This window comes from Sturnus vulgaris, chromosome 5 (assembly GCF_052056855.1).
Source record: "Sturnus vulgaris isolate bStuVul1 chromosome 5, bStuVul1.hap1, whole genome shotgun sequence".
In the NCBI taxonomy this organism is placed as follows: Eukaryota; Metazoa; Chordata; class Aves; order Passeriformes; family Sturnidae; genus Sturnus; species Sturnus vulgaris.
Window position 1 is genome coordinate 35,767,459 of NC_142247.1, and position 14,119 is coordinate 35,781,577.

Here is a 14,119-nt window from a genome sequence, read left to right on the forward strand (position 1 = left end):
TCAAAAAGAGAGCTTGCAAGTTGAGTTTCACTTTTCCAAACTGCCAGCTAATGCAGAAACTACTGAAGCAAGTCGAGCACTAGCACCAGTGCCATGAGACACCAAGCACCTAGAGAGGAGCACGGTTGGTTCTGTGGGGCTCCAAGCCCCAACAAGGCTTTAGATGCTCCATAAACAGCACCATCAGCATAAACAGTGCTATGTAATACAGCTGAGAAAATGTCTGCAATCAGTTCTCAAAACAGACTCTTTCGTAACTGAAACACTGTAGAGCAGAAAACAGCATTATAATTACAATACATGGGTGCTGCTGAGCTAGAGAAGATCTTCTGTCTGCAAATCTCATTTCCACAAGCAGAGGCAATGTTGGTAGGAGCAGTTACATTACCCTGTGCACTCCACCACAGGGCTTGGATAATTTCTGTCAGTCTCTCTTCTTTTTAATTTGCAATGAGCTTTTCTGGTAAATTGGAAAAAGTTCAGAGACTAGATACAGGAACAACTGGAGGACTGCAAAACCTTGTAATGCTGAAAAACCCAGCACCTATCAAGCAGCAGGTTAAGGGAGGAGTCGATCACTCTATGGAAAACAGACTTTCAGTAATGAGATCTTCAATGTGGCATTGAAAGGTGTAAACAAATTCAATGACTGGAAGCTGGTGTTAAACAAATCAGTCTAAAAATAAGGGAGGACATTTTCAAGAGCCAATGTAATTAACCTTCAGTACAGTTCACTGATGGTTATGCTGGATTTTCCATTGCTGGAAACTTTAAAAAAATACAAGGTTTTTCTAAATGACTTCCTAAATGCCCAGCATGGCAAAACAGAACAGGATGTTGCTCAAGAAAGCTAAAAATCACCTTCACCCAGGTTCAGTCCCTCCTCAGTGACAATGAACTCCTGTCCTCACAGGTCAGCCTGGGTGGGTTAGGAGCCCTTAGAGAGCTTTTATCATAACCCTGTCAGCTGGCCAAAAGACAAAACATACATGTAATTTCTGGAGCTTTATGTCACATCACATGTCGAGAAAGAACATTCCTTCCACCTCCTGGAATGCCCTGTGGAGCTGAGCTCTGCCCTTGCTGTCCATCAGAGCCACTCTTCACCTTGCCTATCCTTCCCAAACAAGCGTCTGTTCCTGAAAACACGATCTGCGCACTCCATGCTTGCTTTCCCTTGCCACCACGACATCCCCCCAGCCCTTTTCCTTGCATTCATTCCCCAGAGAGGCTTGTCCTTTCCCCTAAGTCCCAAGGACCAGAGGGAAGAGGTTTGGGTAACTGGGGTGACCGGCTTGGTGCACTGAGCATTGCCTGGGGAGCAGCTGAGCTGCATGAACAGCGCTGGCAGGAGCAGCAAGTGGAGGGAGGCTGCTCACAGGGAGTGACCCCATCTGTGTGTGAAGGAAAAGTCCTTCACAGATACCACAGGACATGTCTCCATTACAGCCTAGACCTGGACTTTGATTTACCGTTCATCTACAAGCAAGGCAATTCATCCTGCTGCTTCAGCTTCCCCCTGTACAGAACCTCAGCAATGATATTTGCCCTGTTATGGCACAGGAGCATTTTCAGGATCAATTAGTTTAGCGTTCATGCAAAGCTCTGTGGACAGAAGCCTCAGTACAAGTAGTAAGTACCATTATTGTTACTGCATTTCAGATGGCTACCACACTGACATTTTCCAGGCATGCACCATTAACAATTTACAAAGATAAATGGCCCAGGAACCTGAAAATGCATTTAGGACAACTACCTCCTGCTTACCAGCATACATTCAGCTGCGTAAATGACACCTCATTGCTCAACGTGTAGCTATGGTAACATTTCTATCTCATATACTGAAGTGCACACACACACACACACATGGAGCTGGAGGGAAGCCAGGCTACCTCATTTCATGACACACAAATACTTTGCCAAGGAACTTTCCCAGGTTCCTAAAGCCAAGCTGCTCCCAAGGAGCCGGGGATGAGGAGCAGCCAACTTGCCCCATGCCTGTCAGGAAGGAGATGGGTTAACAGCAGGAGCCCCACCAGGCCCCTGAAGGACTTACTTGAGAGCAGTTTTGTAGTGGTAGATTGCTTCAGTGTTACGGCCCTGGTCTTTCAGAAAATTGGCATAGTTGTAGTGCACCTTGGCATTGTGGGGCAGGGTCTTCACTCCTGAGCTGTGAAGAGGAACAGAAGCAGGACACTGTCAGCAGCCGACTTACCCCACCTTCCCCTGGGTTCACCTTCTTCTCTCAGTCCCTCCCTTCTCCTGAAAAGCTTGCTCTAATCCGAGCACCTCATCACCTCCTGTGCATTTGTGCCAACAGAGCTCATGTTAGAACTCTGGGCAAGTGCCCCGGGCGGACATAAATGTGTGGCAGCAATTCAACTCATCCTGGTCCCTGTCACTGCAGGCACTTCCAGCAGCAACGCTGCAACACTCCCTGTGGCCAGATGCTGCTGCATTTTAAAATCTGAATTACTAAACTGAAAGACAAAACCTAAATGGTTAATGTTTAGAGAGGAAAAGCACATAGAACTTTCTGCAGCTACCAGAAAAAGGCTATCTTTTCCATGTGCATCAGCCACTAGATGGAATGCATGGATTACTCCAAGTACCAGCACATGTGCACTGCTTAAGGCTGAGCAGAGTATGGCCAGGAGGTGAGGGCTAAAGGGATTCTCACCCTCACGTGGCAAAATAACACTCAAGCATTATAATACATGACTGAGGATGTCTGGCTGCACAGCCATCCCATCCCTCCCCTTTGTCTCCCCTGCCATGGGTAGACTGAACTCTACATTTGGAATTAATAATGAGGGCACAAAGACAAAAGCAAGCATATGCTTATTTGCTTAATTGAGAGCACAGAAAGCAAGGTACACCTTGCTCAGCCACAGGAAATGCTGTTTCAAGGTTAAACAGAGAAAGAAATCACAGGAGCACGTACACCATGGAAACATTTCCCCTGCAAGAATCCAGAGAAGTCAGTACTCCATTTAATGGGGAAATCCTTTCCAGCACATAAATAGGGGCTCTCTGAGGTAATGGGAAATAAGGATGGATGAATCTGTTCATGGTGCTGTTTCTTGCTCTTGCTCTCAGATTCCTGCCAGCTGCTCTCTTTTCTACTCCCAGCAAGTCTAACCCTACTACTTCAGGTAGGAAAAGCAAGGATTAGAAAGTTCCCAAGTCTTGCTGCTATGCCTTGTCTGTCTCTCCTGTTTTAACTTTGGTTAGCATGGAAGTTAATCATATTGAGACAGGGTCAGAGGCAGCCCCTTCTGTGGGGTGCACACCCTCTTGCATGGGAAGAACGCACCCAGAGCTGCAAAAAACCCTTTGAGGGGGATTTCATTGCAGAACAGCACTGAGGAATTGCAGTGGTAAATATGCTATCCTTTTAGTTATCTGCAGCCAGTGGTATCCAGCATCACTAACACCTACTTGTGAGAGCTTCCAAAGCTTCGCCCACAATAGCCTTGCAGAGTTCAGCTCAACACAGCCACGGTTTGCCTACTAAAATTAAAAGTACACCTTGCATTTGGCTTTCTAAATCATCAGGTATTTCCAAATTACTTACTGGGAACACTACAGGAATAAGACATTTTGTGACTAATTGCTGAATTAAATCAGTTAATTGATGCTATTCTTAAGAGAATGATTTTCTATATTAGTTTTCACAAAGATATACTGCACCAGCAGCAAGTAATGTGTGACTGCTATGGCTGTGTTAATTTCCATTGGCCTTGGGAGCTATTAACTGCACACTTACAACCTCTGGGCATTACTGGAATATTAATTCTTATACAGAGAGGATTTCATTACATCAGCATCAGTGTTACAGGCAGAGACATGGCACTCGAAACTGCTGCTCTCTCAGAGCTACGTGCAAGGAGCTGCTCTGCTACAGCCTCTGCTGAAACAGAGCAGACTGAGCTAACAGTGAGGAGTACTTTACATATGCACGAGCACTTCAGTTCTAATGAGATACAGTTTTAACAGCAAGATGTGTATGTTTAAATATTTTAATTCTGGACTGTCTTCCTTTAAGTAGAATTTATCACTAATTCTGCTGGTCCCATTTATTAAAATATCACTAATAAAGCTTCTTGCATCTGTGTGCTTCTGCTGGTGGCAGGGGTGACACAGGAAAGGCAGAAATGGGTTTGGGTTCTTAAGATACTCTCTTCTGCATCACACTGCTCACACTGACCTATTTATTCTCCTCGCACAGGCGGGAAGGAGGAACGTTTCATTTTGCAAATGCACATAGAAATTACTGAGGCTGCTTGGAGCCTCTATTCTGGGGGAGGTAGCAAACACGGCACTGGATGCAGAGGGGAATTTTCAGGAGAGTTCATGCAAACACTCCTGCTAACTGATTCCTGACCAGCTAGAGAACAGTGTCAGAAACAGAGAATGCTGTTTGCTCATTGACAGAGGAAACAATGATGTCCACAGTGAAAGCCAAGAAGGAAAGGGTGGAGTATAAATAACAAAGCAGAACACAATGTTTTTCCATTTCTGCTTCCCACAAGCTCCCAGTCTCTCACAATTTCAATATAATTTTCCAGTGTGCTTTTCCAAACTCTCCCATTTCCCTATTCCCCAGCCTGTCAGACACATGCACTTCTGAAAACCTATGGCACCAATCTGGCTCCAGCCAGAAATGAGCCCACTGACATTGGACGTCACTTCTCCAGAGGATTTCCTTCCCTTCTGATTTCTACGACAGCATTAAGCGATGTAAATGGAAAATAAACAATAGGCAAACCTTTTTATGCAACACTTCCTCCCCAGGGAGAAAAAAAAAAGCCTATTAGCCATAAATCAGAGAAATTAAATACCATTGGTATTTTCCAACCTCAAACACTAGCATCATCCAAATTCCACTTCAGTTGGGAAAAAAGCCCTGTGATCCCCTCTCTTGTTTTCCCAAGTGTGTGTTCTGCTCTATAAGGTGACTGGGTGCAGGGCTGGGGTTTCATTGATTTTCTGTGATATCCATATGAAAAGTGCACAGTTTAGAAGAATATGAAACCACTCCTGCCTCAGCAGGAACCCTGGGAAACCAATGGTGTCTCCTCTGCTTCAGGAATCATTATCATCAACTAAGGTTCTCTACAGCAAATTATTCTCTGGATGACACAAACAACCACTTTCCTTGGCCTCCTATCCTTGTACTGACTTCACAGATAACTGTGCTGGGCCATGTTAAACTGTCCTAGAGAAGATGCCCAAAATGCAATGGGACTTGCTCTCCTCAGCTGAGCCAACTTTTAAGAATTAACAAAATAACACAGCAGTAAATGCCACTTTTGGGGATGGAGCAGTTTTTGCAAATTCTTGCAGTCAGCAGACCTGGCTTGGGAAGGAGAGCTGCTGACTAAGAAAGCATCATTTTTGTACAGTTCCTTTGCTGGTTACAACTGGGTTTCCAGGCACTGTCACAAACGTGGGCAGCACATGCGGACGCTTTCCAGGAGCAACAGGAAACATGGCAGCTTGGCAAGCCTTGGAAAGGTCAGTAGAGCGGATGCAGGGATCAGCCCACAGCTCTCCCCTCCCTCTCCCTGGTTCGGACATTAACGCTGACCACAGTTTGAGTCTGACCTTCTGGCCGGAGCATTCACTCTAGAGGGCAGTTTTTTAAATAATTAACAAGTAAGTCCACCCTGATCACCTGCCAACAGAGTAAGACAAACTGCTTGAGGCTTCTAGAGATGGAATAATATGCCTCAAATATCTCTCTATATATTTGCCCACGTCTTATACGTGTGGTTTATTTGCTTCTCATTTAGTCCTTGCACACATGCTTGTGCATCTATGTGGAGATGCATCATTTCCTCAGACAGCAGCATCCACCCCCACACTGCTGCTTTCAGCCAGGACCTGGCAGGATTTCTGCATCCAGAAAACTTGGTCCCTGGGCTGAAGACTGAGTGGCCACAGTGTCATACAATGCCAAAATGGGGCAAGTTTTGAGAAAGGGACAGAATGGGGTACAAGCACAAAACCAGGAACACACTGAGTATACAAACATCTCTTGGACCAGCATAGAAAAAGCGTATTTAACAGAACAAGCCTCAGACAAGGGAATCAAGACAGATCAATCCTGCAGAAACAAGCAAATGGAGGAACATAAAGTAGAGGTGAAAGAACAAAAAACTGTGAGGAGGGAAGAAGTAGTAATTAATTAAAGCAGCAACTGGAAAAAGAAGAATGAGGAACTAGGATTGTGAGTAAAGATTCTCCCAGCACATACTTCTTAAAAAAAGTTCAACACACACAGAGAATACCAAGTAGGTTGATTTATGTCTCCTTTCCCACATCTATAGATTTGCTCTGTATCCTCCTCCTGTCTTGTCCATTAAAATTTATTGTTGTTTCACATACCTCCATCCACTTCTCCCTCCTCTCCTCATCAGCCTCCTCTTTTTGCCCCAAAGAGGAGATCTCTCACTCCTGTGATAACATTATCTTCTTGCTATATTATTCTTCTTTTGCATTTCCTTCCCATCAACAAGGAGGGTCCTACCACATTACAGACTTGTGAGAGATGTGTAACACCTATCAAAGATGATCTTAAAAGGACAACAAAAGAGGCAAACAAGGGTAAACAGCGCAGCAAAGACAGCTATGAGAAATGAAAACCGTTTTTAAAAAGGAACAGCTACAGAAGGAAAAAGGAAAAGAGAATAAACATCAGCCAGTTAAACATAAACCGTAATTAGGCAGACCAAAAGAGATTTAAAGAAAAACTTGCTAAAGCCATCAAAGCTAATAATGGAACACATCAGATGGAGGAAACCTGCCAAAGATCCCCTAAGGCAAACAGATGATGGAGGTCTAAAAGTAGTGCTTGAAGAAGAAAAGACCACAGCAGAAAAGCTAAATGGATTCTCTGCACCAGTGCTCACTACAGCAAAACTGAAGGAGCTGCCACACAGGAGCCTTTCCTCACAGAGCAAGAGAGAAGCACTGCCTCTAACTGAAGTGCCAGTAAAAGAGGTGTTAAAACAAATCAACACCCAGAACAGTTATGAATCCATTGGGCCTGGCAGAATGCATCCAAAGGAAATCAAACATGCAGCTATTAGCTGCAGTAGGTAGCCTATAATTTAAATGAGACTGGCACTAGGGGAATGGAAGTTGATGAACATGACTTCATTCGGCTCCAGGGAAGGGATCTGGAGGGGGAAACAGACCAGAAAGTCTGATTTTCACTTCAGGTAATTTGGGGAAAACCATAATAAATCCTACTTCTAGCATATTTCTGGATAACTACAGTCCAACAAAGAATTAGCCTTGCATATTGCAGAAAGCAGTTATTTGGAAAGCTCTGATGGTGTTTTATAGACTCAACAGGTACGTACATGATATTGAAACTATGGAAAGCCTTTATAAATATCCAAATATAGCCCAGTCAATCAAAATCACATACACCAATGTTGAGCACTTAAATGCTCAAAGGTTTTTTTAATAAAATTCCTCACTAAGGATTTTTCAATTCTTAGTGAGGGATTTTATAAAATATTAAATTATAATATATTAGATTATAATATATTAAATTCTGCAATTTCTTCAAGGCACCGTGGAGTAAGAGGGGAAGATCCTCTCGTGAATCAATACTTGTTGAAAGACAGCAAGCAAAGAGCATGAATATGTGAACAGTTTTTACAGCTGGAGAAGAGTGCAAGGGTTCCCAGGAGACATGCAATGGTACCTGAGCTCAGGTGCTCACAAAGGATCTTGAAAGGGGAGCCAAGAGGCAGAGGACATGTTTGCTGATGACACCAATGTGAATCACACTGCAAGAATTAACTACACTTTGTTGCAGAAGGATCTCACAATATTGAGGACTGGGAAAAAAGATGGCACAAGAAACACAGTTTCGGTACAGACAGAAGCATCAGAGTGTGTGAACACACACACTCTAAATCTGCATAAATCTGCACACAGATTGATGTCTAAAAACCTGGTATTTCCAGTCACAGTAGGTGTCTTGGAATCTGCGTTGAGAATGTTGTGAAATTATCACTCACTGCTTAGGAGAGGTCATAAAAGGCAAACAGAAGACTGGGAGTTAGTAAGAGAAGAGAACAGGAGCCAGAAAGCAGTCTTTTGTTATTGTGCTGCACATACCTCTTGAAAGGTGATTCTGGTCTCTTTCTCAAAAGGATGGACCAGAGCATGAAAGTATCCAGAGAAGACTGACAAGAGGAATCAGAAATGCAGAACAGCTTCCATGCGAGGGGAGTACAAGACCAGCTGACTTCAGCGTGAAAAGGAGACAACCTTAGGTGAATGTATAGGGGTTCAAGACATGGAAGTGCCTTTATCCTAAGTGACAAGTTGATGGTTACTCACGACTCATTCTGCACACCAGAACGAGGGGACACCAAACAGATAATCAGGCAGAAGACTCACAGCACACAGGGGGAAATCTTAGTGTGCACACTCTGTAATTTAATGACAGAGCCCAACGCACAGGATGCAGTAGAAGCCAAAACTATAAATAGATTTGAAAAAGCAGTCAGAAACATTATGGAAGAAAAGTCCATCAGTGGCTGTTAAAAGCAAAAATAGCAAGTAACTCCTGACTCAGGAAGTCTTTAAACTGCAGATTACTGCAAGCTGGGAAAGAACTGGAGAGAAGCATTATTGTTGCTGGCCCTGTTCTTACAGTGCTTTTTTTCAGCAGCTGCTGCTGATTGCTCTCAGGGGCAGGCCACAATAAGAGGTGACCCAGCAGGAATTTAAGAGTTCTGCCATCCCCTCAAAAGCCTGGGGCAGACCTCTCTCCTGGTACTGTCCCCGAAACTCCTGAGCTGAAGAGGGAAACAGCTCAACCTAAGGCACTGAGCCCTGAGTACTGCCCTGGGCTACCCCAAGTCCCTCCCTGGAGGTAAAGGGGTATTATCTTCAGCTCAGAGCTGCACTGCAGCAGTGGCATGGCCTTGGAACTGCAGCTGGCAGTAAATAGTCACCCTGCTTTGAATGGAGGCTGGAAGGACAGAAGTCCATTTATATCCAACTAAGCAGACATAACCTTATCCCTCTCTTCTGCCACAGACCCCATAGCACTCCACGTTGTCCCTAGAAGGCTCCTTAGCAGAAGAAAATGTCCTCCTGTCACCTGCTACAGTTTGACTTCATCATTCTTAAACTTGGGTGACCACAGCTGTGCACAACACAACAGCATATGATGCCTGCAAGTCTGCAAATGGAATTGGCATATTCCCACCTCCCCTTCAGTAAAAGAGTGGTCCAACTTGGAAATCCTCCTACTTTCCTCCAAGTGGCCAGGTTTGGACTAGAGGTGTGTCCCACGTGGATTCCTGTGTGAGTCCAGACCAGTGACCACGGCTGCTGTTGCTTGAACAGCAAACAGTGTTTGAGAGAGGCACGCAGGAAACTGAGATTGGCTTAGTGGGTCAGGGCGTGGGTTTAATATTAAGTGCCAAGGTTGTGGGTTTGATCCCATCCCTGTATGGGCCATTCACTTTAGAGTTGGAGTTGGTGATACACTCTTGTGGGTCCCCTCCAACTCAGAATATTCCATGAATCATGCAGAGGGAAGAAACCCCAGTTCCAGACTTTTTTAAAAACAGCCCCGCTAAGAGAGTTCCCATCACTTCAGTAGTGCTTCCTGAAGACCAAAGGGTACACATAAAAACCAATTTCATACTTTTAGTGCTGCATAATTTAAACTTTGCTCTGGCCAATAAGTTAGGAAATAAAGTTCAACCCGTGTGCAGATCACCTGTGTTTCTGCAATTACTTCACAATTAGACAACTGCTGAAAGCAGCTGGAGGCAAATGCAATACATTTTCTAGCAAAACACAAAATGAAACAGTCTGTTTCAATGCAAGAAAATACATAAATGAGGTTGTTAACAGAGCTGTTTGGCAAAGAGTAATCAAATAAAATGAAATATGGTACATTAAGTTTGGCACTTTGTGGCATTTTATTTTTGTCATTAGAACATTGCTAAAGAAATTTCAATATATTCAGTAGCGTTACTATGGCATTCTGGAGTGTTCCAAAAAACTTTTGCTATGTCTTTAGAAACTAAAGTGTTACACTATCATTATATCTACAGAATCAAAGTTATTTAAAAATAGCATGTCTTAAAAATGTGATTGTCAGAACCAAAGTTTGTCCATCAGTATATAAACTGCTGACACTAGTTTTTGCACAGTTATCAGACCAGAGGAAGTAAGTGTTATTTTATGATAATGAAAATGTTAATTAGATCAATGCAACAATAGCACAACTTTTTCTAAAGAAAACTATTCCATGTAACAAACCTACTTTAAACAATATAAAAATGCAAGTATTCTCCTGTGGTCACTCCTACCTGAAAAGGGATTCTCGTGATAGCCAGATTTCATTCTGTTTCACGGTCTTCCAAGAGAAAAGCAGCAGCAGCAAAGCAAAGAGGGCCGGAACAGTAATTCTCCATTTATTTAGCCATGTAGAAAGCTTTTTTAGGCCATGGACAAAAAGGATACAGTACCCCATACTGGAAAAAAAAAAAAAAAAAGGAAAGGCAAAATGCAAAATGTACCAAGAATTACATTTCAAGTGTCTGGTTTATATGCAAGACCATCCAGTATTGCATTTATTCTACAGTTACAAGGGGTTTTGGACTAATGATATTTTCTGGGCTAACAAACTTCAATTCAACAGCAGTTTTCCTCAAGTCACTACACAATTTCCAAATTAATCTAAATGATAGACCCGGATGCCAAAAGTACAGTTGCATACATAATACCACCCAGCATAATGGTAGCTTACACCAGGCACAGAAGGCAGCTGCTTTTCTGAACAGCAAGCTAAGAAAGCACCATGTAATAACAGTAATACTGAGCACTACTGGAGCAGTGTAGAAATGACAGGCATTTTAACAGGGGGAAGTCTCTAAACAATCCCAGTGGTGCCTGCTATTAATTCCAGTTTACGAATTGTGAAGCTGAGGCAGGAGAGTGAATGCTATAGTCAATGCTGCCACTGGAGCAGCTGACAGAGACCACCAAAAGGCAGAAGTGCCTGTCTGGGTCTTGCACTTCTGCATCAAGGCCAGCCTGTCCTTTCTAGTGCCCAGCCCAGAAGAGCTGAGATGCGCTGGCAGATCTTCTTGCTGCCCTTCCATGAACTGACACACAGTCATCTCCAGTCCCCAGCCCCCAGCACTTCCATGGCTCTCCATGAATAACTGTGGCATTTTCACAAGCCAAATTTAGACAGAAGTCTTACTCCTGAATAAATGTGCATCAATTCAGTAATTATTTATCTTAATTCAAGGGTTAATTCCTCTAATGATGTCCCTCTGAGTTGGAAATGCAGTGCTTTTGGTTGCTGTATTTCATAATCGCTAATTCCACTTGTAATTTTTTACAAGTAATTTACATTTCTAGTGCTTAACAAATGTCATTAGCTTATCTAGAACTCTTCAGGTTACACAGCACCTGATTTAGTGTTAGACTTAAAAACTATCTTAGTCCAGGCAGCTCTCTCTGATGAAATAAGGGAGCAGAAAGCTCTCGAATAACACTTGCAGACAATTCAATAAACTGGGACAAAAGCATAGCCCTTCCCAAACACTGGCACACCTTGAACCTCAGCTGAATCCACACTTAAAAGCAGGCAGGCTGGAGATAGAGATATCATTGCACACTCTGGCCAGAGATTTACAGTCTTTCCTGGTCTGTACAGAGACGTTCAAGCAACTTCCTGGTGAGAATGCTACAAGGTATGAAAAACTGAGAACAAAATTCCCCTGTCAGAGGTGACCTTGCAGGCAAGCACACAATATGGTGAAAGTCAATGTGGAAACCAGAAAAAAGAAAATGTTCCATATTTGAAGAGCTCTATGTGTGCTTCTTGGCATGGTTTCTCTCCCCGCTTGGAGAGCTGGACACATTGTTATTGCCTAGGCTTCCCAAGGATGGAGAAAGACAAGAATTCTTCCTTTCACTGAGGAAAAAACCTGCCTTTTTATACATACTGATTAACACTACTGCATTGTCTCTGGCACAGTACAGGTGCCTTATGGAACACTGAGAGAAGTGGCATATATGTGGCATATATGTGGCAGATCCAGAAAAAACATCAGATCTGCCGATCATTCAGAACTCTCTTCACTGTTGTTTTTAAGTTCTCCCATTTTTTAGAAGTGCTTACCTATATATTTGTCACTCAATTATGCTTGCACTTTGCTGTAACACATTTCTTGTTGTACTTGTGCTGTTTTTCATTAACTCTTTTGCACATATATATTTATTGCACCTACATTAACTGCAAGCAGACCTTAAGAACTATAGAGTTCTATATAGAGATGCTGGTGTCAAACAATCCAGCCTTTACAGTTATTGAACCCTACTTTAAAACCTCTGAAAAGTTATTCTCAGTAATAATCCCTCCCTTTGCAACAAAAAATGCCTCAAAAGTCTGCAGACAGTTTTCACTCTGTTATTTTGCCTTTCCTCAATTTTATCCTTCCCTTGGAAATAATCATCTGAAATAAATACTTTTTAACTGCTTTAGCATAAGGACATTTTCAAAGTAATTTCCCTATGCCTACACATATTCAAGAACAGACCCCTTCTACAGAGTCATGAACGCGTCCAGAAAACAAAAAATGCAAACATCAATGTCTGGGTATTTATTTCAAATCCTGTCTCAGCTGTTGGGAATTTCTCCCTTAGCAGCAGCACTCAGTCTGAGGCACAATCAGCATCACATTCCACCTCCTCCAGATCCCGTGATCTGCTCTAAACAAAACAGTCTGCACCTATGTATTAAAGCATCTGTCAAAAAATGTAATTATATTACTATAGTTTCCTAGTTCCAAAACCACATAATCTGTCATACCTTACTTCACTTGTCTCACACTAGACCCAACAGTCCCAGCACAGAAATTAGCTTTATCACAGAGACCATGAAATTTTGAACCAGTGAAGCACCAAATTTGCAAAGATGGAGCTGCTGCAGCAGCAACCTGGCAACCTGGCAACCCTGACAGTCACTGGACCTGGAGAGCCCTCCATCCCACCACAGCTCATCCCTAGATCAAGTTCATCCCACTTCCCTTGATCCCAATCTCTCCAGGCTTCAGAGGAGCCCTTTGAAGCTGCTCTGACTTTTGCCAAGTCAGCAGCAGCCCAAGCAGTGGTACCCTGGTGGAAAAAGCCCGTACAGGTCAGGCTGCACTTGGATGATGAAGGAAACTTGCCAGGTTGCCACTTCCTATGTGGTTAATTCTGCTGTGACCCTGCACTGCCTACAAACACAGAGAACATTTCAAATAGATTTGCTTTTCTTCTCAGAGTGATGGGGGACTTGACTTCATATCAAACCTTACCACTGGCTCGCCAGGAAATCAGGTTTTACTCACACACACAGGAAAAAAAAAAAGAAAATGTCTCAAAAGGACCTTTCATCTATGAAAGACTTGTTTGCCACTTGAAAAATTTACTCTTAAGTACTACATTCCAGACACCTCAGTAGCTAACTGCATATGTATTGAGACTGCAGGGTTTTGGGTTTGGGATTATTTGGTTTCTTAGTTAACTTTAGCATTTCCTAGCAAGGGAACAATTTCTCCTGAAGGGCTTTTCTCTCACCCTTGCCATACAAGCACTTTTCTGAAATACTTTGTAGCAAAACCTAAACAATGGGAAACAAGCAAAATCCCCAAACCACTTAGTTCTAAATCCATTTTCCACTGGATTATTGTAAAACTGCTAAGCTTTTTTTCCTTTTTCTTTTTTTTGGGTTTGTTTTTTGTTTTTTTGTTTTGTTTCGTTTTGTTTTTGTAGGATAAGCAACAGTCTGCTACAGCAGTGAGAAGTCCATGCCAGCTTGGTCTCTGGGGTCCTGAGAAACAGCCCACCAAGTTAACATGGTAGTTGATTTCATGTGGGCTCACAATGAGCATGCATTACAGAAGAACCTGTAACTTCAGAAATTCCATGATGCAGCAGAAAAATTCGGCAAATGGACCAACAAGCCAGTGCGTTCATGACTCCTCAAGGTTTCAGACTCCAGCAGAATTAAAGTGGGACCTTAGGCATGCCCCGAATTGCAGCGAGGGCTGAGGGCCAGGCAGCCCAG

General features: G+C 43.1%; 1 protein-coding gene across 3 annotated transcripts in view; it reads right to left on the minus strand.

Moving 5' to 3' along the window:
- Positions 1–14,119, minus strand: part of TMTC1 (transmembrane O-mannosyltransferase targeting cadherins 1) — a 133,912-nt gene that overhangs the window by 36,069 nt on the left and 83,724 nt on the right. For all 3 annotated transcript variants that reach the window (XM_014876957.2, XM_088165422.1, XM_088165421.1), the window contains 2 exons: positions 10,362–10,526; positions 2,057–2,170 (listed from right to left, as the gene is read on the minus strand). In XM_014876957.2, coding sequence (XP_014732443.2) covers positions 2,057–2,170; positions 10,362–10,526 — 279 coding nt within the window. The remainder of the gene's footprint in view (positions 1–2,056; positions 2,171–10,361; positions 10,527–14,119) is intronic.